The sequence below is a fragment of the Elgaria multicarinata genome, chromosome 4, assembly GCF_023053635.1.
Source record: "Elgaria multicarinata webbii isolate HBS135686 ecotype San Diego chromosome 4, rElgMul1.1.pri, whole genome shotgun sequence".
NCBI lineage: Eukaryota > Metazoa > Chordata > Lepidosauria > Squamata > Anguidae > Elgaria > Elgaria multicarinata.
The window spans coordinates 53,691,113-53,718,819 of record NC_086174.1 but is presented as its reverse complement, the minus strand read 5'-3'; the positions used below and the strand labels follow the sequence as shown (position 1 = coordinate 53,718,819).

Genomic DNA, 27,707 nt, shown 5'->3' with positions numbered 1-27,707 from the left:
ATCCTCAAGAGCTTCACAATGAATTCTTTATTAAGCTTCCAACATTGATTTATTCCAAATAAGGAACGATTGCACAATTTCTCATGAAAAATGTAAGTTTCTGAAGAAACAATTTCTGTTTGTCCTTGAGAGAGGAGCACTACAATGCTCCCATGGAACTACTGCCCTCCCTGGACAGGCACATTATGCCATACCTGAGACGATACAGAATCACAGAATAGCAGAATTGGAAGGGGCCTATAAGGCCATTGAGTCCAACCCCCTGCTCAATGCAGGAATCCACCCTAAAGCATTCCTGACAGATGGTTGTCCAGCTGCCTCTTGAAGGCCTCTAGTGTGGGAGAGCCCACAACCTCCCTAGGTAACTGATTCCATTGTTGTACTGCTCTAACAGTCAGGAAGTTTTTCCTGATGTCCAGCTGGAATCTGGCTTCCTGTAACTTGAGCCCGTTATTCTGTGTCCTGCACTCTGGGAGGATCGAGAAGAGATCCTGGCCCTCCTCTGTGTGACAACTTTTTAAGTATTTGAAGAGTGCTATCATGTCTCCCCTCAATCTTCTCTTCTCCAGGCTAAACATGCCCAGTTCTTTCAGTCTCTCTTCATAGGGCTTTGTTTCCAGACCCCTGATCATCCTGGTTGCCCTCCTCTGAACACGCTCCAGCTTGTCTGTGTCCTTGAATTGCGGAGCCCAGAACTGGACGCAATACTCTACACTTCTATTAACACAGCCCAAAACAGCATTTGCCTTTCTTGCAGCCATATCGCACTGTTGGCTCATATTCAGCTTGTGATCTACAACAATTCCAAGAGCCTTCTCGTTTGTAGTATTGCTGAGCCAAGTATCCCCCATCTTGTAATTGTGCATTTGGTTTCTATTTCCTAAATATAGAACTTGGCATTTATCCCTATTAAATTTCATTCTGTTGTTTTCAGCCCAGCACTCCAGTCTATCAAGATCACTTTGAAGTTTGTTTCTGTCTTCCAGGGTATTAGCTATCCCACCCAATTTGGTGTCATCTGCAAATTTGATCAGCGTTCCCTGCACCTCCTCGTCCAAATCATTAATAAAAATGTTGAAGAGCACTGGGCCCAGGACTGAGCCCTGCGGTACCTCACTTGTTGCCTAACAGACCTATTTCTGCTTCATCCACGTCATGGAGTTATAGCAGGTCATTTATAAGTCTTAGGAATAAGGAATTATTAACATAATATGGTGTAAGGCTTATTACTTGAACTCTACTGGACTAATTTTGCTCATTTTTGTTTTAAACTGAAGCTTGAGCAGTGTAGACATGCAGAAAAAATTCAAAGTTCCAAAAAATTCAAAACTCGACCTGTGGACAGCTTGGGGAGGGAGCAGGATGAGGTAACGGGGAGGTTAATGCATATGCATCACACTCTGCATGTAACGTAACATGTGACAGTGTGTGTATGCACATGTAATAATGCTTACTCCTGTAAGAGCTGGGCCAATGAAAGGATAGGCACAAAATGTTGGGAAGGGGCTGAAGAAAAATCGGTTGGGGGTAGAGGAGAAGCAGAGGAGAAAGAGCTGAAAGGACAACAGAAGGATAATTTGTTTGCATCTTTACTGGTTTATATATTTATTTAAAAGTGTAAAGTTGTTCCAGTCACAAGGGAAATGGGCAAACATTTGTATCCAATCATTCTCAGACTACTAGCCCTCGTGGTGACATGAGATTTGTACTAATAGGTAAAGGAGAAGCATCATTGACCTTCAGTAAGTAGTGGCCAGCACTTTCTAGTCCATACATGCACTTGGTTGCTTCTCTCTTGCAGCTGTGTCCAAAGTGGGGTTTGTAAATATATGTATCCTGCCCTAATTTATAGTGATACATAACAAATTATACTTAAGTACTGCTATGATCATTACAGTAAAGCACCATCATTTTATTTAATATACTACAATGATTTCATGGCTTGCTGTAACCTAGCCTCTCTCGTTTCTTTTTAATTATTAAGGCAACATCATTTTTCAGTTTACTTATGTTTGACTCAAGTTGTTCTCCGAAATCCTTTAACATGTGCGATTGTCTCTCGGCAAAAAGTCGAAGTAGTTGAACATTATCTTCATCCTGGAACCCAAAAAAATAGTATTCTTTTGTGCAATGGAAGCTGCATTATGAAAATTAAGAACACGATTCATATGGTATCTCTGAGATGAAAATACAAGGGATAGAATAGCTGAGACCAGCAGATGGGAAGCTTGTTCAGCAAGAGGGAAGAAATTTGACCAACATAGACTTAGGGTGCAATCCTATGTAATCCACCCATGATAGTCGAAAGCCTCTGAACCCAGAAGCTTGCAAGTATCCAGTGCAGTGCGGGAGGTGAGGCAGAAGTGATATTCCTCTCTGCTGCTCCTTTTGCTCTGCATTTAAGCTAGATGAGCTTTTTCACCTGTTTAGCTGAGGTGTCAGGGACTATGATCAACCCACCAGACTCTCTAGGGGCCACAGGATTGCTCTCCCAATAACATGAGCTAATTTTTAACATAGCAATTTAGAATTGGTGTGCATATCTTGAAACAACAGGCAAAAAACAGTTTTAAAAGTCTTCATTTCCTGGCTCCTACGTTTGAGGAACGTTTGACATTATGAGACAAGTAGCTTTTAGTGATCAAATGAGAGAGGTTAGGAAACTTGTGATTCTAAAGGATTTCTGAGATTCATAGAAAAACAACACAGTTTTCCAACTAAGATTTGATTCAACCTTTCCTTTTCATATTTACAATATATATACACTAGCTGACTCATGCATACCATGTGTATGCTCGTACTTTATTATTCAGTATCAAAAGATGGGCATGAAGCCGACCAGGACTCCCCTTGCCTGCCTGTCAAACTGTGGGACTTACCTGAGGCCTCCATGGAAACTGCTTCAGCAATTATATGTTTCAATGATCCTGCTCCCCCCCACACTCCCAGCTTGTTTATACATCCTTAACAACATGAAGTTCTCATAGCTCAGAACCTCCAGTGTGCCACACATTGCTGCATACCACGTATTTCCTCTGTGTTTTACGAAAATAGGTATGTATATACACACACATTCACATGTACATACCGGGGCTCTGCAGTGCTTTAGTTTTAAGAATTGTCCTCTGATCACATTCATATTCTGGTAGAAAGTTTTGAGCGCTTTAGCAAATTCAGCATCACAACTTATCCGAGAATTGCATACTGGGCGTGTATCTCTTGATGCCGATGAAGTTATTTTATTAGCTTGGGTTTTTGTAGGAGATTTTAAGCTCTTGCCTGGAATAAGGTGATAAAAGAATTACTATCAACAGACAGGTTTTTAACATATAGTTTGAATTTCTGTCATAAATACATAACTAGGACCAGCAACAAAATGTTGCAGGCCGTTTTCCAGTATGTTCTAATCCACCACAACCACCTAGCTTTCTCCATCAACAGACACTCAGTACTGTGTGGTCACTGAGCTTGTTCAGCCCTCAGATCAAGCTGTGCGTGTTTTTTGCCTGCAACATTTTTGTACTTGTACAAACCTTGAGGTTCCCCATATCGCCACTCTCCTGCACATCATCAGGTAGTTCCCACTACACCCTGATCCCAACCATCAGTCCTTCGGTGGTTTGATGATTTTTCACTCTCCCCACAGCCCAATTCTATGTTGGTTTCCTCCCCTTTTGCCTTTAGTGGAATTCCACCCCCCAGAGCTTTTCCAGAATAGAATCTGGCACATGAGCTGGAAAAGTGAGAGTGGGTGACAGGAAGGCAGTCTCTTAAGGCTTGGATTCCAGTATTTCTGCCACTGGCAGCTCCCTCTCCTGAAATCTGTACTAAAAGTGTGAGAACACTGAGCTCCCCATACTCAGTGCTGTTGGTTCATGGCTGACACTCTATAAGTAGATTTTTTACCTGGGGCAATGAAGACTTCATGACAAGAGTTTCAATCAATAGGTTAAAAAGTTATATTTTCAGTCATTTATAATAATTATGTAATCCTGAACTACATTTGTAACAAATTGGAGTTATCAATTGTAGATGTACCCTAACAATTTTTAACAGTTATACATTCATAATAATGAAAAGTTGTCCAAAATGTTTGGGTGGGCCAACACAATCAAATATGAACACCCCACCTTTTGATATTTGTCAAATAGAACCCCAACACTAAAGCAAAACCGAGTGGTCAATGATCTTAAGAGGGGTAAAGTACAGTATAATTAAAACACAAATGAAAAATTGTGTTTTATTTTATAACTGTGTCAGGTGCTTACTTTGATGGATTTCGGTCTCAGATACTCTCAGTTTATTCTTCAGAAGTACGTTTTCTTCCCTCAGAGCTCTGTTAATATCTCTGAGTAGTTCAGTCTCTTGCTCTAGCTTTTGTAACTTTTGGTAAAGTTCAGCAATCTGGTTTTCTGTAGTCTAAAAATAAATATTACAGAGAAAGAGATATTACACACAAGTGTACACACACACACACTGACCGGGTTTGTATGATCGGGAAATGGGAAATCAATCACTGTAGCTTATTCTTCTGCCACATGTTTGTCACACGCAGTGTAAGTGCCATAATTCCACTCATTGGGGGTAGTTTGACGTGTCATCCAAACCCAGTGAGGTGGGCAGCAGGGATGGGTTACAAACCACCCAGAAACCCTAAAACAAGCCATGTGCTGTGTGAAGAAGTACTTCCTTTTATTTGTCCTGAATCTAGGTTTATGTGTATGCAAAAATCTCAGAGTTTTCACTAGTAGCCTGCTGAAATAATATAAAAGTGTTGCTAAACAGAGAAAGTGTGTCTTTTTCCATGTAGCAAGTACAACTTTCCCTCCACACATATAAACACCGGTATGAAAAGCAACTGCTTCCAAGGCAGATGGCAAGATGTCGTCTCTCCCCACTTCCATTTCTCACACTTTTTGGTTTAGACGTTAGAGTGTTTCCCAATGCCCTTTCAAGTTTGCTGTACACACAGTCTCTCTCATCAACCCGACTCCAGTATTAGTATTAAGTATTTTTCCCATCCTCCCCTACCCAACAAAAAATTAAATGAGTTGTTCAAGGCAGCTTTCTCTGTCTGTACCCCCGAACTTCAGAGAAAAAGTCTATGCTCTTCTCCTCACTAGAGTGTAGCTGCAGCAACAGGAGGACTCTTCCAAGTGAGAAAAAAGATGAAAATAAAGCAGTAGCAGCAATAGCCCTGCTGGCCTAAGCCAAACTACACCCAGTTCAGGCACCAGCATGCTAGCTCATTGGGCAGAAGGTGAAGGCCCCTGTCGCTGCTCTGAGTGGTCAATGGATTCCATAAGAATCCATTGACCAGGGCTGTCAATCTTCCTTCCTCCCTGCTGCGGTGCCTCCTCCCATCACTTCTTCTTAGGCAGAAATTACCTCTTGCCAGGAAGACCCTCCTGGACCTTTAAGGAAAAAAGTGCTGTATGCTTGTGAGTCTTGGTAGGGAGGATCTTGCCTCCTGAGACCCACAAAACCAAGACTGACTAACGAAGAGGTTGACACGCAATGCCACTCCCTGGACTGGTTATAAGTAAGTAGCGAGCAGGGTGGCTGGCTAAGGCCAGCCTGAGCTGGGTGGGGCACTGCCCAGTTTGCTCTGATGGATCTGCCTCTATTGACAGAAACTGGGATGTAGGTCAATTGCCCAATCACTCAGCTCATTGTGTCTCTGTATTAAGTAGCAGCCAGAGTGTAAAACAGACACCTTTCGTATGAGTCGTTCAGAACTGGCTCATAGCCTGGCTTTGACTTTTGGTCCCCTGTAGGCAAGAATGCACTCACCTGACCAGTATCACCTGATACGCTCAGAACTTCAGCTTTAGGGTTATCAATGATAATAGAGCCCTCACTTGTGACTGCCATGCCTTGGTGAGATGAGTCTAGTTCAACACATCCTTCTGTATTATTGGGAAAAAGTTGCACAGTTAAAGATGTTATCGCTCTCACATCCCTGTCCTAGATCACAATATTTAGGAGACAATGAGAATTTTATACCACTGCTGTGATAAGGATGCCAGAAATTGTACTTTCAAAATTGGTTCTGGTAAACATGGCGCATGATGGGCTCATATTTCCATACTCTTTTAAAGGGTTCATAAAAACGTCTTCCTAAAAAGAGTGACATCAGGCACCCTGAGATGCCCTTCTTCCACCTAAGCTGCAGGTAATATAAATCATTTCCCTCCCTACAGCATTGCTTCCCTCATCTTATACCTTATCCTGCTGCTGTTTCAGATGTCTGTCAGCCCCTCACTCCTGGCCATTATGTGCCATTATGATATTGCTCATGCACAGTAACCTAGGGAAACATGCAAGTTGGGTGTTAAGTGCCGGCATCCCCTGGGAGCAACAACTGCTTTCAGGTGGAGTGTGATTGCTTAGCCATCTAAAATTGTTTCAGTTGGAATGGGTGGGGAGTCTCTTTCGGCCTGAGGGCCAAATTCAATTTCGGAGAAGTTCTCGGGCCATATTCCCATAAGCTGATCGCCAGCAGCCATTCCAGCAGACTAAGCAGAAGGAGACGAAAGGGAGAGCAGGGCCTTTCCACCAGCATGGCTTGTGAAGGCTCCTCCTCCCTCAGCTATCACCACCAGCAGCCATTCCAGCAGGCTGATCTGAGGGAGATGAGAGGAGGAAGGCAAGACCATTCCACTACCCCTGCTGACAGAATTAATTTCCCACCTCTTCCTACCCCATTCCTTTTTCCTTGTGTGCCATGTCTTTTTTAGACCATAAGCATGCAGGAGGGGCTGTCTTGTTCAACTGATTATATGTAAGCTGCTCTGGGTGCCACTTTAGTTGAGTGGCATAAAAACTGAAGCTGAATCCAGACAAGACGGAGGTGCTTACTGTCAAGGGCCCAAAGCTGGGTTTGGAGGTGTGTCAACCAGTTCTGGATGGGGTTATACTCCCCCTGAAAGACTGCATTCACAGCTTGGGGGTGCTCCCGGATCCGTCGCTCCAAATGACAGCCAAGATAGACGTGACGGCCAGGAGTGCCTACTATCAGCTTCGGTTAATATGCCAGCTGCACCCCTTTCTAGAATTGGAAGACCTAAAGATGGTAGCGCACACGCTTGTAACTTTGAGGCTTGACTTCTTCAATGTGCTGTACATAAGGCTACCTTTGTGCCTAGACCAGAAACTTCAACTAGTTAAAAATATGACAGCCAGGTTGGTCACTGATATACCTATTACACCAACGTTAAAATCACTCCACTGGCTGCCAATTAGTTTTCGGGCGAAGTATAAAGTGTTGGTTATTACCTTTAAAGCCCTACATGGTTTGGGTCCGTGTAGGTTTGAGCTTTGGCTATTGGGCGGTATAGAAATGCAATAAATAAATACCTGCAGGTTTGCCTTCTCCCGTACAATCTGCCCCACACACTCAGGTCCTCTGGGAAGAATTTACTTCAGTCAGGAAAAACTAGGCTGACAACCATTACCCAGAGGACCTTCTCTTCTGCCACTCCCGGACTGTGGAATGGCCTGCCGGAGGAGACTCATCAACTTAACAGTCTTCCCGAATTTAAAAAAGCCATAAAGACTGATCTCTTCCAGCAGGCCTACCTAGTTGAATTTTGAGATGCCTTTTAATAATGTATTAGTTTTATATGTTTTTAATCAGTTTTATGTATTTTAAGGTGTTTTGCATTTGGTGTTGTTCCCCACCTCAATCCAGAGAAAGAGGCGGGTAAGAAATAATTATATTTGGGGTTGAAGGCAAAAGGAGTGGGGCCAAAATACCAGAATATTGTAGCTTAAAGCATTTACTGCCAGTAACTAAGCCTCAGGAGAGGCATCTCAGCCTTTTAGGAATGGGGAAATTACACAAACGCCAGGAAACCACCAATCAATTGGTGGTTAGGGGAAAGGAGGCATGGCCATTTGGGAAACCCTGGAGTCCAGATTTGGCCCCTGGGCCTATTGCTCCCCACCCTTCTGAATGATGAGATAGATCAAAGCTTTGTAGTTGTGACTGCCTCACACTGAGCAAGCAGAATAAGCCAACAAAAGTTCAAACTGCTAGGTGTTCTATGCCTACATATTTCAAAGTATAAGGAAGGACTAGAGAGATTTATGCTCAAATTGAAGATAATTACTCAAATTTCTCCATTAAATTCTAACTTCATTAGCTATATTATATAAATTATTATTAAAGAGTATCCAATTATGCAAATTGATAGATTAAGCTTAGAGGGTCCAGTCATGCAGGATCAAGATTGGGTCTTTAAAAAGTCCACAACCTTTCTGGATCACAAAGCTGGATGAAATGATATTCCTACACGTCGGATAGGTAAAAGAATATTGAATCAGTTTCAACTTGATAAAATATGTCTTTTGTCTATTCCATTTATGGCAAACATGGCAACATCTTCCTACATCATTCTAGAGATGGGACAAGAAGTATAAAATAATATATCTACATTCAGCCCCTCTCATTTAGAATTGTTGGGAGGGACCACTGTTCAGAAGCAGAGCATAAAGTGTGTCTCAGGTTGTATCCTTCGCATGTCTCTTAAAAGGATATCAGCAGGGCTGGGAAAGACCTCAGCCTGAAGAATTACTGCAAATTGGCAACACTGGGCTAGAGGGATGAATCGTCTGACTGGGTAGGAGGCAATTTCATGTGTTTATGCTATCTTTCCCAAACAACAGAATTGTTTTGTCATATTTGCAATCTATGCTTTTAGACAAAAAGTTTGTCAAGATGCATACATAGCTTAATCAAGATAAAGCAAACAGAATACCTTGAAGACCCCACAAGTCAACAATTAAGGCATTTTTCTGCAGATAGTTCAAAAAATCATGGGATGTCTTCATGGCTGAAAATTTAACTAGTTCTTCTATCTTCGGATTCACATTTTTCCAAGCAGGCTTTGTATATAATGAGCATGGGAGATCATAAACTTTATATCTAAAAATGGGAAAAGAAACAACCCCGTTAAAATTAAGTCTCCAAAGAGATCAACTGCTTGAAAGGACGAAATATGCCAACCATGCATATATAGCAACATTTCAAGGATAGATATTACTTCCTACAAGCTCACTCAGATTTCAGGAAATTGTTTCTTTTCGTCTTTTCATTTTTTGGTAGTATTTTTTTTTTGCTTTTGAAGATATTACTATTTCTAAACATACATATTTTCCTCAAACAGACTTGCAACACAGTTCTAATCCTGTTTAGAAGTCCCACACTTCCAGTGGCATTAATTTACAGTTCTGAGCAGTTCTGACTGAAACCCCGAGTGGATTCATTGCCTCACCAACATCAGAGCCACCAGCCTCCACTGCACTGGACCCAGTTGACTGGGAAATTCCCCTGAACAGGCTCCATTGAAATGAATGGAAACTCCACATGCACAGCTCCTACTCATTTTCAAGAGTTTTTTTATAATTTCTTTTGTTGTGCTTTTCATAAGATTTGGAATCTTTGTGCAAAACAGGTATTTAATGAAATCAGACAAAACACCTGCTGTTCTTGCAGCCGCCCATGGAATCACAGTGGAGAAAAACATCATCTATTTATGAATCAGCTCGTTTTCTAATTGGCAAGAAAAAGAAAGAGACCAGCAGGGGCTCAAATCCCGGACAAGAATGGATTCAAATACATATCTGCTCCCTTCTAAACTGCTATGGAGAAGTTCCTATAAGGATCCCTACCTCCCGTGATTCATCAAGAGGCTTTTCCCCACTTATTGAAGAAATTCAGATACTCAACCTCAGGGGTGGGCAGACTTCAGGCATGTGGGATCTATTCTTTTTTAACTAGAACCTCAGGATCCATCAACCTGAGTGTGGTATAAAAGACACACATTTAAAATTAAAGAATTCTGAGAATTTGTTTTGAGACCCAGAACCAAATGGAGTTCACAGTCCTTCCAAACCAAAATCCACTCCTTATTACGCCCAGCTTTCTTCATTTCAGCAATATAATTTAGTGTGGGAGATGGATGATTTTGTTGCTGCTATGGTTAAACAATTGGGAGCTGGAGTCTTTGCCAAACTCCTGCAAATAATCCAGATATCTATATTACACACATCCAGATCTACCTTCTGCCCACCTTTGCCCAATATTATCTGGAAAATATTACTGCCTTGGGTAAAGCTGCCATGCAAACGAAAACTGAAAATTATCTAAAGGAAACTTGAAACCAGTACCCAATCTGAATCCCTCTCTGGGCTACTTCTTTAATCCATTTGACTCCAAGGCATTGTAAAATGTTAATATGGAAATCAATCCTTTTGCCCAGCAATTCCAAAGGGTCAATAACCATATCATCCTCTCCCAAGGCTCTGTTGGGGAAAAAAGGGGTAAGAATAGTGATTAATGTGCAAGATGGTAGTGACATCTCCCTTGTCTGCATCCAACAGGTGCTGCATCCCCACTGATTCTGTTCAGCAAGCAAGAGACAACTCTTGTGCAATGGAAATGTTAGTGTTTTCAGAAGGATCTGGAAATGAGCAGAAACACATAAGGGAGTTCTGCTGATCTGTCCCGATCCACTGTTTTCACTTATTTCCGGGCTTCCTATAAGTATAATTAAATCTCAGTTGTACAAATGGTGGGTCCTGCTTGCACAATGGAAGGGGGGGCATCTTGTTCTTCACCTTGGGCAGAAAAATGTCTTGAGCTGGCCCTGAACACTAAACCATAGTTTAGTGTTCTGTATAAACACAGCTACTGTATAAGATCATCTTCAGGGGCCCTTCTCTGTGAGCCCCTGCCAAAGGAAGTGAGGCAGGTGGCTACTAGGAGGAGGGCTTTCTCCGCTGTGCCACCCTGGTGGTGGAATGAGCTCCCCAGAGAGGTCCGCCTGGCGCCTACACTGTACTCCTTTTGTCGCCAGCTGAAGACCTTTTTATTCTCCCAGTATTTTAACACTTAATTTTAACTTAAATTTAAATTTTACTGTTTTAACTCTGTATTTTAATTTTATATCAATTTTGCTGCATGGTTTTTATTCTGGTTGTGCTTTTTATATTGTATTGTGTATTTGTGCTTTTAACCTGTTGGTTGTCTTACTATGATTTTAATTTTTGTGAACCGCCCAGAGAGCTTCGGCTATTGGGCGGTATAGAAATGTAATAAATAAATAAATAATAAATAAATATAACAAAGTAAGGAAGTTTGTAAAGTCTCTATCAAAGCCATTAGATCAAATCTGGTCTAAATTCATACTTAAAGCTTCTCTACACAGAGGCTTTTCCCCCTGCAACTTTTCTGGGGCTTCTGCTTCCGTATTCTTTGCGAGAGTAAGATCTCTCCTTTTCATGCATGTCTACTTTCCCCCCTCTAGTCTATCTGTATGCTGTATATGTTTCATTATACAGCCACTAGATGGCACTGTGTTACAGCACCACTTCCTCTTTTCACAGAGAAATTCAACTCAACGTATTTAAATAATTCATTATCTATGGTCTTAAAATAAAAAACCTGGGATAAAAGTAAGAAAGCACAAGAGAGGCCCTGGATATTGATGATGTCAAGTAAAGGACCTGCAAATTTCTGTGAATAACCCATTTTGATTGCAGGATAAAAGCCTGATGTGGAAAAGCCTTTAACCACTCTTCAAATACTCTTTAGTTTGCTTAGAAGTTTTATCCATAATCTTCAGAAATTTCAGTAAGAAATATAGTTGTCAAATCTTTATTCAGAGAACATGCCCAGAACCAGTATCAAGGGTGGGCATGGCTGGGCACCTGTCAAGGGCCTACAGCTCAGCATGGGCCCACTGACAAGAGCTCCCTGGACTTGCTCCTCCTCTTCTCCATTGCGACCTGGTAGTTCACCTGCCTCTCACTCTGGCCCAAGCAATGACGGTGGCGAGAAGGGGAGCAGCAGATGCCATTGCCTACTTCACTCACTGGTTTTCTGCTTGTCAAGTAATTGGTAGCAATGATGAGAAAGGGGGTGAGGAGCAATTGCAGTTGGTGACAACAGCCGTGAAAACGTAGCCTCGCTGAGGGGGCGGGCATGGAGGGTGTCTTGCCCGAGGGCCCTCAAAAACCTGGAGCTGACACTGAGCATACCTACACTTTCATAACTTCGAGGCACTGGGTGAGATGCAGCCACCTTGTCTCCTGCCATTGCACACCCTGATGTCCTGCCTACTGTACAGCACGAGAGGAAAGTGAGTAGTGGGACAGTTTGAACAGTGGTGGGTGGTGGTGGGAGAAGCACAGCAGCTGCACCTTTATCTCAGTGCCTTCTATAGGCAGAGACCTAAATCTTCAAGTTAAGCCCTATAACCTTTCCTAAACCCAATTGTTATTCTGCAGTCAAGAACCACTGAGATGCTTACCTTCCATTTGGAGAACATGGGATTATAGTGATTAGTATGATGGCTTCCTCCATTCCTTCGGAATTCAGCAGTTCAGTTTGTTCTTCAAGTTTCATGCAGTAAGCAAGGGACTGGAGCCAGATATGAGCAGAGCCTAAATGAATTATTTCCACAGGATCCCAGAATGGATCACTCTCTTTGTCAACTTGCACATCTTCTCCATCTAAGAAACGCTGATAAAGCTCTTCCATTAAAAATTTCCTGTTGATAAACTTAGGTTTTGACCATACCCATACCTAGAGGAATGATGTGATTTCCATCACTTTCGTCGTCAGCTTTAATATTATGAAAAATAAATGTAATTTCCAAAAAGCTTTGTTAGGTGCTGCGTATACTTTGGACACAGAATAGTGGGATGGGGTGAGATGTACACTTGGTAGACCAATTTTGGGGATTTGGCATCAGAAGTGACCCTGCCAAAGCTGGGAGCAATCACGAGACAACAGCAGGGAAGGCTTTGGATGGATGGGGAAGCTCAGTTGGTGCAAAACTGGGGCAGCCTATAAAGTTTGCACCATCATTTTTGTCAATACAACCTTCTGTTAATACATGATAGCACAACTACTAGCTGGGACTTTTTACCTGGTTAGTAATTTTGTGTGTGACTTTCACAATGACCTCCTTTTGTAGATCATAACCTCTGGAGTCAGAGGATGCCAGATTTTTCACTTTCAGTTCCAGATTTAGGTCCTGTTAAAGAAAAGTTTCTCAAGATAGTTCTTCTGTAGCAAATTAGCATAATTCTCATTCATTAAGGGCCCAAAGCTATCCATGTTTAGACAGAAAAAAATCCTTCAACTCCCAGCATTCCCTAGACAGCCTGACTGGGGAATGCTGAGAGTTGTAGGATTTTCCCCCTGTCTAACCATGGATAGCATTGCACCCTAAATTTATTAGGCACCCTTCTCTAAAAAAGACTCAAGCCATCTTATAGCAAAAATTAAAAGATACAAAGATTTAAAACAATTTAAAAGAGCTAAAAACAATTACAAATAACCAAGACCCAGTAAAATAACTAGATCAATAATATGCCATCAAATGCCTGGGAGCAGAGCAAGGGTAGATAACCGTTTCATAGTGTAAACAGAAACTGTAATTGCACATTGAAGTATATGAAGTAGTTCTTGCAATTGCCTTTCCCCATCTGATAATTCAGTTTCCCTTTCTAGGAAAGGCTAAATCTGATATGTTGATATGTAAGATATTCTTTTTTTCCCCTTTCAGATTTCCATTCTCACCCCTTCAAAATGAGCAAGTATGAATCTATGACATAGGACAGCCCAGTAACATGATCACATCTTAAACTGTGCAGGCACAGGCCATACTGCGCCTGCTATTAACCCATTCTGCTGTGCAGATAGTTGTAGGACCAGTCTGGGCTGGTGACCCATAGAGACTGAAGTTGTCAGAGGCACCAAAAAAGTTCATCTAGTCCCTTGAATACATCCTCCTGGACCCCTTTCTATTGCAAGAGGCATCCACGCAATAGATTTCCTTTATTTCTCCATGCAACATCAATCACTTCAAAGTTTAATAATCAGCAATATGGGAAGATCTCCCCCTCCCCCTCTTGAAGAAAACAAACATATTTCTCATAGATTCAGGACCTGCTCTCTGGTTTGAATTCATAGGATTAACAATCAAGCCATTTCTCATTAATCAGTCAGTCACCATCTCTTACATGGACTGTCAGCTCTGCTCAATGTACAGACTGGCTGTAATCCTGCAGTAAACAATGGGATATACAGACATTCAAACTTACCTTCCTCAGCTCCACACTCATCTGATTTGCTTCAGCAACCAAAGGCATTAACTTAATATAATCATGGAACACTGCAAGGACACTGGGATCTGGCTTCCCGTCTTTCCTGCTTGCAGCACCTTTAAGAAATGTGCCTTATCATTAAGTCTAAACTGGCAGAATTTGCATGTTTATTATGTGGGGAAATTAGTATGCTATTGAAACCTATTGTGTCCACCTTTGCCTTTTCTGTATATTCATGTGACATTTGTCTAAAAAACGTTACTCTTGCCTCTCCCATCCTCTATCCCCCCAGCTCTGTTATTTCTCCCCAGTTTAAATTACAAGTTTGGGGAGGGGGGGAAGGGACTAGCTAATGTTATTAACTGGAGCAAGTGGGGCTGGGGGGGAGCAGTTGTTCTGTCAGCAATGTCCATTCTGCTGGTGAACAGACACCATTGGATACAAGCCAAAGAGGTCAGATGTTAGATAAGTTGGTGTAAAATGGAAGGAGCACGAATGAGTACAACGGAAGAGCTACTGTGCAGATATTTAAAAAGCCAGGAGTAGAAGCGCTAATTCAAAGACAAGTGTAACATGTAGTGAGTGTAATTAGTGAGTGGAAAGATTGTCATAGTAATGGAAGGGAATAGGGAGATGAGACTGGACAGAGGAATTTAGAACTGAAGTGGAGAGGAAAGATGCAGCAGCAAGAGTTTAGCCAGTTATAGTAGCCAAAGTGAGCTGTGCATGGATAATGGTTTATCCATTATAAGGGGAAAGAATGGCACTTGGAGGCAGAGAGAGAAAAAGGACAAGTGGCAGGATCTACACAGCATTCTGCACACGTAGAATCCAATAAGACAACAGTCCTGACTATGCAACATTGGTACACTATGTTCCCTATTTTGCATCATGCATAGAAATCCGGAAGCATCATGCAACTAATCTGAATTAATGGCAAAACATTGCCCCATCCACAGTATATTACCTTAGGCACCCATATTTTTGTTCACTTAATTTCTTTTATTGCTTTCTTTTATTACTAACATGCATACATGCCACTTCAAACAAGTTTTCAAAGCAATGTACACTAAATATATAAATATAAACCTATACAATAGCTATAAAAAGTAAGCTAAGATCAGCACATCTACAATAACAGAATAATAGTAAGGATTGGCAGAAGCAGGAGAACAAGAACGTGGCGCTTACCAAGTTTATCTACACTGAAGCCTTCTGCTGCTGCTAGCTCTGATTGAACAAAATCATAATCATATCTGCTCTGGTCCTCATTGGTGCGATCGGTAGGCGGACCAATGTAGAGGTATGCATTATTTGACCCCAAAATAATACGGTCCTGAGGGATTGACAACACAGTGCTTGCTGAAGGCATTTGTTACACATTGTAGTTCATTACATTCTCCGAAGGTTGCGTTCAGAAAATGGGTCTTCACAACATGAAGTTATGTAGCGGCCAGGAGATTGAGCTATGTAAACTGAGAAATCCACATTCAGCACTCCTCAGCTACAAATTACGTGGCTTTAAGCAACTTTCTCTCAGCCTTAACATCTCCATCTGTAATATGGACATAATATTGAGTAATCTTATTTAAAGAGCTACGGCACACTCTAAAGGACAAGGGGTTGAATCTGTCATGCTAGTGAAAATCTGCCAATGCAGCAGGAGTTTCTCCTTTTCTCCTCTCCCCTGCAGCCCCCTGCACTGTCCTAAGACCTACTTTGGAGAGTTCCCAGCCCTCCAAAGCAGATTTTGAGGGCATGTGTGGGAAGGGGGAATCACCCCTCTCAGTTCTGCTGTTGGAACTGCTTCTGTCAGCAGAATTACAACGTTTGATCCAAGGCAAATGCTATATCCTAGATTAAATTGTGTCCCATAGTATTTAAACTAGAACAGGTTTGGGCTACAAATGTTTTAAAATACACTATTCAAGACTGTGCTCACATCCAGAATGAATCATGGGCTCAAAGTCTAAGGTAAAGATGCCTTTCCAAGTGCTGCTTATTCAAATACAACCCAAAAACATGAACTCTGAGAGGTCAAGCTGAATGCAGCCCACAGTGTCTTGATAAGGGGTTTGCCCCAGGGTGGATCCACAGTGGAAGCAGCTGCCATTGGGAGCCATCCCAGGACTTTCCTGCAAAGTTCTGATTAAAAAACTTGGGGACTTACGCTGACTTTTTCCACTTGGAGCAAGGCGACAACGGCATCTGCCGCCTGTCGCCTTGCTCCGGAGCTGCTTTGGAGGCATGTCTGGGTAGATGGCAAACCCTGATTGGTCGCCATCTGCCCACACAGATGGGCCAGTGAGTCAAATGGTGTGCACTTCTCCAGCATGGGGAGAAACCAAAAAAGGTTTAAAAAAACCTCATCCACACACCAAAAACGGGGAGGTGAGGAGGCGTGGGCACACTCCTCCAAAGAAAAGATAAAGAAAAGAAAAAAAAAACCTGGGGGGAAGAGGAGGTGTGGGCAGCCTGGTGCATGGGTGCTCCTCCTCGCATGCAAATCCCCATACTCACTCATTTGCATGGGGATAACATGAAGGAGCACAAATGCAGGGGTTTGGGGTCTTGCGGCACCAATACGTCATCAAGATGAGCCCCCAGCCTACGTATTACTGGTCTACCAGGGGTTTGATAAGCCTCCTGATTTTGTTGCCTGGATGTGAATGCAAAAACAGGGAGCGTGTCAAGTTTGCTGCAGGTCATAAATACAGGCCACGAGAGCTGCACTTAGCTTGATGGTCAGAAGTATTCTAGACTGTTCTAGTTTAAGATGTTTCTTTAAAGGCATGATCTTTCTAGATCAACTTATCTGAGCTTTCTCAGTTCCTCTCACGTGATTCCAAGTTTACAATCTCAAACCCTGATTTGCTTTAAATATTCCAGAAGGCAAAGTATGGGGCCAACCCAAGACGTTTTGGTGGCTGAGGTGAAGGTAGCTCCCATCCCATGTACAAAAGCTGAATGGTCTGGATTGATCAGATGATTGATCAGACAGCATTTTCCACTTAAAGCAGCAGCCTAACTCAGAGCAGGTCTCTCCTCTATCATTTTGCTGCCACCTCCCAGGATCTGCTGCTTGGTGACTGCTTCATTCTCCCTAATGGTAGGGCCAGCCCTGCAGAAGTGGCAGGGAAGAAACACTGTTGGTTTTAGGTGTAAGAAACCCATTCAAATCCCTGCTCATCAAGAAAACTCACTGGATGGAGATCATAATTTCAAAGCCTAACATTTCATCAGTTCATGCCATAAAGATACAAAGTACACTGGATTATGGGTAATGGTTAACAAATAAAGAATGCAAAACTGTTAACAGGTAAAGAACTCACCAGATGCTGCAGTTTAGTTTTTACTGCAATAGGCACACCATTAACAATGACTTTACACTTTTCCCGAGGAGTTATACTGACTTTGCCATTAGAGTTTGTGAATGTTGCATGCTTATCCAAAATGCTGAGAGAGAGAAAGAGAGAGAGATGATTCAAAGCCATGATAGAGACTGGGTGATACATCCTGGGTTATCATGTCATCTGTGAGGAATTTTTAAATCCACGATGGCTTATTTGCCCAAAATAATCTACTCTGACACCCAACTGTCTACGGAATGGGTTATTTAACCCATCGTGGGTTATCGGGTCATCTGTAGGGCATAGTGGGTTAATTTGCTTGCCTACAGAGTTGTGTGGCAAGAGCAGTTCAGTTCACTGCCACCGCTCTATTCTTAGCGGGTGTTCTGTGTGTAATGGAAAGAGCACAACTGCAGTACTGGGAGCAGCTGAAACTGGCTATTGCAGTAGTATCAATTCACAATTTCACTTGAGCAAATGGGCAAAATAGTGCTATTGTGGTTTGAGGAATAGCTACTGTGCGTTTGGGCGGGAGGCAAGGGAAGACGGGATACCAATGTGCTCGTGCGGGAAGACTGCAGTGGGACAGGGGCTGGGGGGAGAAGTCAAACCACAAGCAGTAGCTTAATAAGCTACACACACTAGCTTTTTAGCCCGTTCGTGTGGAGGGGAATCATGGACTATTTAACAAATAAGCCACTCCTAGTTATTTTGGCACACAAGACAGAAAATCACACAAACACATTCCTGGCAGTAAAAAATATTACAACTACAAATTAAATAATTTACGATTTGCCACCCTTTCATGGCACAAAACCTGCTGCCTGAGGCTGCTGTCTCACTGTGCCTAATGGCAAGGCCAGCTCCTCACAGACCTTATGCAATTTCCCTGCAAATGAACGGAAAAGCAGTGAACTCATATACATACCCTAAACCTCTGAGTGCTATTGCATTGGAGGATGACTGACCAACATCAGAAGAACCTGAAAGAAAAAAAATATCTTGGCCCCATTCGCATGTGCAAGGAGTGGGTGGTGGTTAGAGTAACTACGGAGAGGGGAGGGGTAATGGAACCACTGCAAGCAGGCCCATCACATGACCGGGAACCATACATGCAGCATGGTTCTACTACCCCCCACCAGAGTGAATGTCCATAACTCCTCACATTTTCACTGTGCGTACTGGCCTCCTCTGGGGCACAAATGAGTACCTAACAACCACTCCATTGAAAAAAGTGGGAGGAAGTGGCCATGTGACCATAGAGTAAGTTTGTTGTGGCAAGAGCATCTCCTGAAGAGGTGGTCACTCTTGCCAATGGACTCCATGGTTGCGGCTTGGAAACTACCCAGAGGAGCCTCCCACACATAATGGTAAGCCTTCCAGGGCTCCTTAATCCTGCTGCAGCGGGATTGTTACCTGGGGTGGTTCCATAATGACCATATGAAAAGGAGGACAGGGTTCCTGTATCTTTAACAGTTGCATAGAAAGGGGAATTTCAGCAGGTGTTATTTGTATATATGGAGAACCTGGTGAAGTTCAGTCTTCATCACAACAGTTAAAGGTGCAGGAGCTATACTAGAGTGACCATTTTAAAAGAGGGCAGGGCACCTGCAGCTTAACTGTTGTGATGAAGAGGAAATTTCACCAGGTTCGCCATATATACAAATGACACCTGCTGAAATTTCCTTTTCAATACAACTGTTAAAGATACAGGAGCCCTGTCCCCCTTTTCATATGGTCGCCCTAATTTAAGATGTGGGGGGTGCAGGGCCGGTGCTACCACAGAGGCCACTCAGGCAGCCGCCTAGAGCGCCAAGCTAAGAGGGGCACCGGACACAGCGCAGCACTCACACGCGCGTTGGCTGTGAGCTGAGCCAGCCCGGCCCAAGGATTCAGCTGGGCCTGGGTGGGCGAGATGGCGCTCTGCGCCCGCCCAGCTGAAGCGTAGCCAGGGACGCTGGGGTGGGGATGGGGCAGCTCCACATTCGGACTTCCGGAACCTGCCCGGAAGAGAAAGACAGAGAGAGAATGAATGGGGTGCATGGAGTCTTTGAGTGAATGCATGTGTTCATGCGTGTTTGTTTGGAGTGAGTGATGCTGAGTGTGTGTGCGCGCGTGTGTGTGTGTGAGTTGGGGGGATGATTTGGAGGTGATATTCCTATTAAATAATGCATTTTAGACCCATAGACGTTCCTTTCCAATTTGTTTGCTATAATTGGCATGACGTATTTCTTGCACTTTAAAATAAATTTAGCAGTTTCAAGTTTGGGGCTTCTTATTTTTTTCAGGAAACATATGTTCTTAAAAATCAAAGTTGGCATTTTTTGGGGGGAGGGTGTGTGTGTGAAAGTAGCTCACCTTGCCTAGGGCGCAAAATAGTCTGGCACTGGCCCTGGGGGTGGTGGAGGGAAGCTTATGATAATTTACCCTCTATTTTTACCACAGGAACTCCCAGCACCAAACTAACTAGCAGCTTTACATACTTGATGGATCTTAAAAGCAGTTTAGTATTGACAGTGTCAGCAAAAATAAATTTTATAGGAGTACTACTGGACAACCCACATCCACTCCAAAAATCACTGCACCTGTGGAATACACCAATTTTCTTTGGGCACTTAAACACAGAAACATGTTTTTCCATTAATTGCTAATAGCAAGGGCAATATGCATGGCTAATGATGAGTTGATTTTTGCTACTTACGAAAATATACTATTTGACTAGAAGATTTAAGACATACCGTATCTCTTCGATTCTAAGACGCACTTTTCCCCCCATATAAACATCTCTAAAAATGGGGTGCGTCTTAGAATCGCGGGTCGTTTATTATTTCTTAGAATCAAAGCTTTTTTTCCGTTGGTGGTACTGAAATTAGTGTGCGTCTTACAATTGATGGCGTCTTAGAATCGAAGAAATACGGTATAAGATATTTTTCACTTTCTGTTTTAAATCTGTTATATTTTAAATCTTTGCACTGCTGCAAGGTTTTGTTTTGTTTTTTTATACTGTAGTTTTAAACTTTTATATTGTATTTTATGGTTTTAATTGTTGTGAATGCCTTTGGCTATTGGGCGGTATAAAAATGAAATGAAACAAATAAACAATCCTGCTTAAAGCCATTTCACATCTCATAAGAGTGTCTATAATATTTCACTACAAATTCAGGATGAAAGAGAACCGTATTTAAAAAATACACATTCTGGTTGATATTGATTTTTCATTCACTTGACACGGTAAAGTTTACAAGTATAAGAAATGTAGCAAAGATCTAACTGGATCTGCTTATGAAAACAGCCTTTCTCATCACTCTGAATCTATTGCCTTCCTCAATTCAGTTAAGACTGAACAGCATTCCTTTTGGAATATGTCTCTTGTAATGGAAAATAAGTTAGCTTCTCCAAATCAAAATTTTTGAGAATTTTTGCCCAAATCCAGAGAAAGTTTGTTGTGCTTAAGTCCCAATGAAATCAGTAGGATGTTAGGCATTACTAACTTATGTCTCACCAATTTAATGGGATTTTAGTGTGACTAAGAGTGCAATCCTTCCGAGATTCCTGTGGGTCTTCAACCCCCACCCCACCCTCAACCTTTGTCTTCCCTGATCTTCACTAGCGAGGCCACTTCGGAGGGGGAGGGAAGGAGGCAGGAGGAGGCTCAGAATACCTCATATCCTGGTCTCTCCGGTCTCTTCCATCTCCCAGAATGCCCCCTTTCCTCCTTCTTTGAGGTCACTTTTCTGACTTAGGAAGGCAACCAATGTGGTTCTTTCCATGCCGGCTGCACAGGGCAGGAGTGGAGACGGACAGGGGGCGAATCTCTGACTCCCCCTTCCAAGTTTGGAGCACTGCCTCCAACGCTGGAAGGGTCTTTCTGAGCATTTCTATGGTTCCCTGGGCCAATCTCCCAGAGCCCATAAGATGCTCTCCAAGGGCGCCATCCTACGCATGTTCAGTCAAAACTAAGTCCCACAACTCCCAGCATCCCCGTTAGCCATGCTGCCTGGGAGTGATTTATTTTTGTCTCAACATACATAGGACTGTGCCCTAACTTTTTTTTGAATTTGAACCTATATGTAAATGCTAAACTTTCTGTTAGAAATATATAATTTGAACTGGAGTTATAGATATTCATCTGTTGTTATCTCTTTCTGCCTTTTGTAAGAAAATCAGGCTGTAAGCTCCTTGGAACAGGAACTTTCCTTTTTATCTTACATTACTTTGAATATAATCGCTTAGGACAGCCTTCCTCAACTTGGCGGCCTCCAGATGGGGTGGACTACAGCTCTCATCATACCCAACCAGCCCCCATCCCATGGGCAGGCTTACTGAGGATGATGGGAGTTGGGGTCCACCCCATCTGGAGGTTGGGGAAGGCTGGCAGGTTGATGATACTTAATAATATAAAAGGAAATGCCCACTTCAACAACAGACATGCAGCACACAACATAATACCATCTTGAATGAAATATTTCAGAACCCTGGAAAGCTGAGGGTCTTCATTGATATTCACGAGATAAGGAAATGTTTCCATCATCCATCTCTCCTGTGGAAGCATTAAACCTTATTTCAGCACTGTCCTCATCAAGTGACAGCCAACAAAATATATGGCACACAGATAATATTTACCCAGCATCTTCCAAAAGGTTTCTGAAAGAGATCTGATGAAAAATCTAAGTACTTTAACAATTTTAAAAAACAAAAACATTCCCAGTTAAATATGTGAACAGGTGGGAGTCTATATTGTCCTCTGCATTTGTATTAGTAAGGCTATCTGAAACCCCGTGATGCAAGACCCTTCCAGCAGGTGCTCTGCATGCAGAAGGACTCAGGTTCAATCCTCAACTTCTCCAGAGAGAGCTGGGAAAGCTCCTGCTTGAAACCCTGGAGAGCCATCGGCAGTCAGTGGCTCAGTTCACACAACACGTTTCTCAATGGTGGGTTTAGAACTTCACAGTGGAGTTTTTACATCACTGTTGAGAAAAGTGTTGTCTGGCAGGAAAACTCCACGCAATAGTGGAGGGTTTTTTTTAATCCACGCTGTGTAGAGGAGAGTTTCTGCACAACCATTGTGTTGCATGTTGTGCGGCGGGCTTCATGGAATTTCCCATTGTGTTAAATTGACTTTTCCTACTGGCTACAGAGTTCTCTGGCAAGAGTGGCAAAAGGAGGGAGTGCTGCCAGGATTGTTTTTCCCCCCCCCCAGCAATGGTTGATAGGATACCATTGGGAGGACTAGGGGAGGAGAGAGGGTGGAGGAACTGTCAATTAAACATCACGATGGATTTTACTCAACTCCACAGTAGCCCACGGTCACACAACGGTGGACTTAGAACATGTTGTATGAGGAGTACCTCCTAAAAACTCAACCATTAGAGTGGAGTTTTCACACTGTGTTGACTGTGTTGTCTGAATGTGTTGTCTGAACTGAGCCAGTGTCAACAATACTGGGCTAGATGGACCAATGGTCCGACTCAGTATAAGGCAGCTTCCTATGTTCATAATAATTACATGCACTACTTGTTCCTATATTTAAGGCTCCTGATAAGTTAAGAACATACCAACGTAAGAAGAGCAAAGCTGGATCAGATCAAGGCTCCATCTGGTCCAGCATTCTGTTCACACAGTGGCCAATCAGCTGCCCCCAAGCAGGACATGAGTGCAACAGCACCTTCTCACCCAAGTTCCCCAGCAACTGATGTACATAGGCATACTGCCTCTGATACTTGAGGTAGCATATAGCCATCAGGACTAGCAGCCATTGTTAGCCTCCTTCTCCATGAATTTATCCAACCCCTTTTTAAAGCCATCCAAATTGGTGGCCATCACTAAGTCTTGTGGTAGTGAATTCCATAGTTTAATTATGCACTGGGTCAAGAAGTTATTACATTGTACCATGACCAAAGACATGTTTTTACAACTATTAGTGATATAAGGATCTTTTTTTGCACAGCTGTTTCCTTCCTATATGTGTTCTTGATTTGTTACACTCAGTTCTCATATCATCCTTCGATACCACATTTTTATAGCACTGACATCAGTTGCTGAGCACACACTGTGCAACAGCCTATACATTAAAAAGTGCAGGGCATTTGTTGCTATGGAAGCTTTGATGAAGTGCACCATTGAACCTTATCAAAAGCAGCTATTGCTTTACTCAATCCAATAAGCTTTTACAGGTAGAGAGGTCCGACATGTACACAGAGCCATTTCTACCAGCGAGAGCTCTTATTTTTCCCAGTGGGGGAGGATGTTCTGAGCAACCATTGTTTCAGTGTGGAGAACTGTCCTTGCCATTGAAATGAATGAGTAAACCTGTTTGTAAAGGACTTCCAAGTGCATGGTATATTTAACAAGATTTTTAAAACATAAGACCAGACCAAGAGACCATTTAGTCCACCAGTGATGAGTTAGAAGCTACTAGGTAGCTCTCAAGATAACGTGTGATGGAGATGGACATCCAGTATTGAGAAGTTGCAACCTGAGTTATTGCCGCATATTGCTGCTCCCATTCCTTTCGGGCTTCTTCCAGTCGATATTCCCAGGTTGCTTGAATGGCTTGAATCCGCAGTTCATTTTCAGCCAACAAACAGCGAAGCTCTTCTGGAAAAAGGGAGAAAAATGAACTACAATGCAATGTGAAAACAACAAAATAAAACTAATTTATCAACAGTCTTCCATTTCCCCCCTAAATTAATATTGTGGTATCTTCATTAAGCCACTGTGAAATAGTAGACCTCAGAAATACAATAGTAGACCTCAGAAATATTCAGCAACTGAAGCAAAAGTTCTTAAGTATTGGTGAAATACTTCGAGATAGAAACTTTAGCCATAGGTGCATGTGCACCTATCCTATAAGAAAAATCAGTACAGAACTGAAAAGGATTCAGATCTGTTTTACTATCCTAGTTAGGAGTTTTACAAATTAGATACCCTTTACGTAAATCATCTGTGTGACAAGATATAGAGCGTCATCAGACCGGGAGGGGGAGGGGGATTGCGGTTCCCTACCATCACTTCTCTGCCCCTGCTCCTGTCCCACAATATTTCTTCTTTCTACACAGAGAAGAAAGAGGAAGTAAACAAAGACCATGTGACCCATTCAGAGGCCATTTTTATCATGCTGTTTTTCCTGCACGCAGCAGGAAATGGCGGCACATTCCATTCCCCCCCCCCAAAAAATGTCAGATTAAAAGGGGTCCATTTTGTGATGGAAGCAAGGCAAGAAGGAGCAGGAGGCATGTGGGAGGTGGACATCATCTAAAGGACACGCGGAAAACCATGAGTGGGCAGTAGCAAGTGTGGAATAAAAAGCTCGTCTGATGAACCCCATACACTGTATCACAATGCCTACTTGTACGGTCAAAAAAGTATTTTATTTAACGTATCAAGGTCTGTACTGCTTGCAAAGCAGGGAGCCCTGACCAAGCAATATTTTAAGACCAAAGCAAAGCAGCAATGAGCATGTGGGCTCCATGTTCCCAGCTTTTAGATAGTAGATCCTATAACTTCTAGTTATCATGCATAGGGATGGTCTTTTCATTAAAGTTCTTCAAGTGACCCCTATTAGTCAGGATTATTAATTAGTGTGGAATCCTAGTTAAATGAGGCATTTGGTTAGCTTTAATTGTAGTTGACATTGATAGCTTAACTGGAACGTTGACTCTTTGAGTGGTCACCTGTGCATTTTGCACCTGCGCAGAACCTCATTCAGGAGTATTCCAGAGCTGAGAAGTTTTAGGAGGGAAGCCCATCCCATCTGCACACTCAAGGGGGGGTGGCTCCTGACTTACTCTCAGCTCCCAGAGACTGTTGCAGCAGCCCAAGGAAAGGTAAGGGCAGCTGACTGAAGGCAGGACCTGCTGAGGGGAGAGGGCATGAATGCAGAGATGGCCACTTCAAGAACCAGCCTTACAGAAAAGCACCCTAATCCTCCTCCTTGATGGTCTCTGTGCATCACACATATGCGTGATTAACAAGCTCTCTTATCAGAAATGGGGGCAGGTGCCTAAGAGTGCCTGTCTGAAAGCATCTTCTGCTCTGGCAATGTCAAACAAAAGAGGATGGCTGAGACCAGGTTGCCACTCTGCAGAGCTTGATGGAGGTGGATGAGGCAGCTGCAACTGCACGCGCTCAAAGAGCATGGTCCCTGCCTTTCTATGCAGTTTCCAAAGGAAACTTGGCTTGGAAGGTTTTGGAATATTCCCGAATGAGGCTCTGCACAGACACAGCACCCATAAGTGTGATAGACAAAGAACACAAAGGACTATGCCTTAATGGTGGTTAAGGTATACTCCTTAACTTGGCAGGTGCCCAACCATACCTACTCCTGGCCCTGGCCTGGCTAACTGGATCCAAACTATACCACCATGCATAATATATCAGAAATTAGGAACAGTAGAAAAGATTGTAGAATGATAGAATGTGGTCTTCTAATCCAGTAAATGAGATGTCCTTCCTTTGTAATACATACTTGTTTCATCTGCTACTGTTCTACCAGAGTTTCCAAGGCCTGACAATCTGGACAACAGGTGACAATTTTCTGTCTTCAGCTCATTTATCAATTTTGCAGTTGGACCTGTATTTATCACTGCTTTGTTCTTTATCTTCTTTGTTCTTTCAGATAAAAAACAAACAGGAAAAACACACCATTATTATATTATCTTGCAGAAGCAAAGAAAAGAATCCAGTTAAACACATGAAACTATTCTTCAGTGGCAAATTGGGCTTTGCAAAACAATAATTATGCCAACATAATGATTTGTTGTGTTCTGTAAGGCCCTTGTATCCTCTTGCAGGATAATAAGCAGGCTGAGCTCAGCTTTCTTGCTCCAGCCAGAGTGAAATCACAATCCCAGACTTTGAGCTCCATCACCCCGGGGACTAACATGCTCCCTACCTCACTTCTCCGCCCCTGTTTTCCTTCCTTAAGTTACTTCCTCTTTAAAAAGAGGAAGTACCCAACGAGCATGAGGCCCATTTGAGTCCGCAGTTCTAATGGCGCTGCTCCTTCTGCACAAAGCAGGAGAGAGCAGCAATTACGAGTTTAAAAAAACATTGGACTTAATGAGGGTTTTTTTTGTCACACAAGGAAGACCAGAAGGGGTGGAAGGCGTGCGGGAGGCAGACGACATCATGTGAGGGACCTGAGCAAACTCCTTGAGTGCCAAGTAACGACTGTGCAATAAAACGCTCATCAGATGGAGCATTTTTTCAAAAGCTTTTTTGAAGTCCAAGTAAACAAAGTTCCTCATCAAAGCAAGCTTGACAGTCATGGGATAAGAGAAGAGGACTGGTAAATGGTTGAAGAACAGAAAACAGACTAGGGATAAATGGTTAATTCTCCCAACGGAGGGATGTAAACAGTGGGCCCCACAGGGATCTATATTGGGATTGGTGGTTTTTAATTTGTTCATAAATGATCTGGAGTTAAGGATGAGCAATGAGGTGGCCAAGTTTGTGGGCAACACCAAATTATGTAGGATGGTTTAAAAATGGTATTGTGAAGAGCTCCAAAAGGATCTCTCCAAATTGGTGGAATGGGTATTAAAATGGGCATAATCTGGTTTAATTAAGTATATAAAAACTACACCATGAGCTCTAATTGAGAACTGATTCTGTGCATTTACAACTAAGTTAACATTTTTGGGTATAGTGGTTAGAGTGTTGGACTGGGACTCAGGAGATCTGGATTCTAGTTCCCATTTTGCCATGAAGCTCCCTGGCTGACTGTGGGTCAGTCACTGACTCTCAGTCTAGCCTGCCTCACAGAGTTATTATGAGGTTAAAAATGGAGAGAAGGACAACTGTGTAAGCTGCCTTGTGTTCCTTGCAAGAAGAAAAATGGCAGGATATAAATGTAATAAATAAATATATAAATGGCAGCAGCAGACTAGGTGCTGTACAGAACAGTGCGTGCACACACTTACATGACAATTTATCATCATTTAATGTCTTGCCCCATGTTGGGCTCCAATACAATCACTGCCATTACAAGATGTGCAGAGAAATATACCTCTCAGCATATCGCAAAGTTGACAGCGTCTCCTCATAACACATATCTGCTGGACTAATCGCTGCAATCTGCAAATATGTGAAAAATATTAAAAGAGGTGAGGTTTTCAGTTATTTAGGGCACAACCTTATGCATGTTTAGGCAGAAAAAAGTCCTATAACTCCCAACAATGCTGGGAATTGTAGGACTTGTTTCTGCCTAACGTGCATAGCATTGTGCCCTTGTTT

At 42.6% G+C, this 27,707-nt stretch overlaps 1 protein-coding gene across 1 annotated transcript in view; it reads right to left on the bottom strand.

Annotated features, from left to right (window-relative positions):
- Positions 1-1,935: 1,935 nt before the first annotated feature.
- Positions 1,936-27,707, bottom strand: part of LOC134398165 (kinesin-like protein KIF28) — a 37,476-nt gene continuing 11,704 nt past the window's right edge. The window contains exons 8-23 of the mRNA XM_063125412.1: positions 27,481-27,548; positions 25,939-26,081; positions 23,947-24,068; positions 21,921-22,011; positions 18,400-18,454; positions 17,454-17,577; positions 15,313-15,457; positions 14,119-14,237; positions 12,939-13,046; positions 12,318-12,592; positions 10,174-10,308; positions 8,763-8,929; positions 5,799-5,909; positions 4,269-4,412; positions 3,089-3,279; positions 1,936-2,097 (exon numbers count right to left, since the gene is read on the bottom strand). Coding sequence (XP_062981482.1) covers positions 1,936-2,097; positions 3,089-3,279; positions 4,269-4,412; positions 5,799-5,909; positions 8,763-8,929; positions 10,174-10,308; positions 12,318-12,592; positions 12,939-13,046; positions 14,119-14,237; positions 15,313-15,457; positions 17,454-17,577; positions 18,400-18,454; positions 21,921-22,011; positions 23,947-24,068; positions 25,939-26,081; positions 27,481-27,548 — 2,160 coding nt within the window. The remainder of the gene's footprint in view (positions 2,098-3,088; positions 3,280-4,268; positions 4,413-5,798; positions 5,910-8,762; positions 8,930-10,173; positions 10,309-12,317; positions 12,593-12,938; positions 13,047-14,118; positions 14,238-15,312; positions 15,458-17,453; positions 17,578-18,399; positions 18,455-21,920; positions 22,012-23,946; positions 24,069-25,938; positions 26,082-27,480; positions 27,549-27,707) is intronic.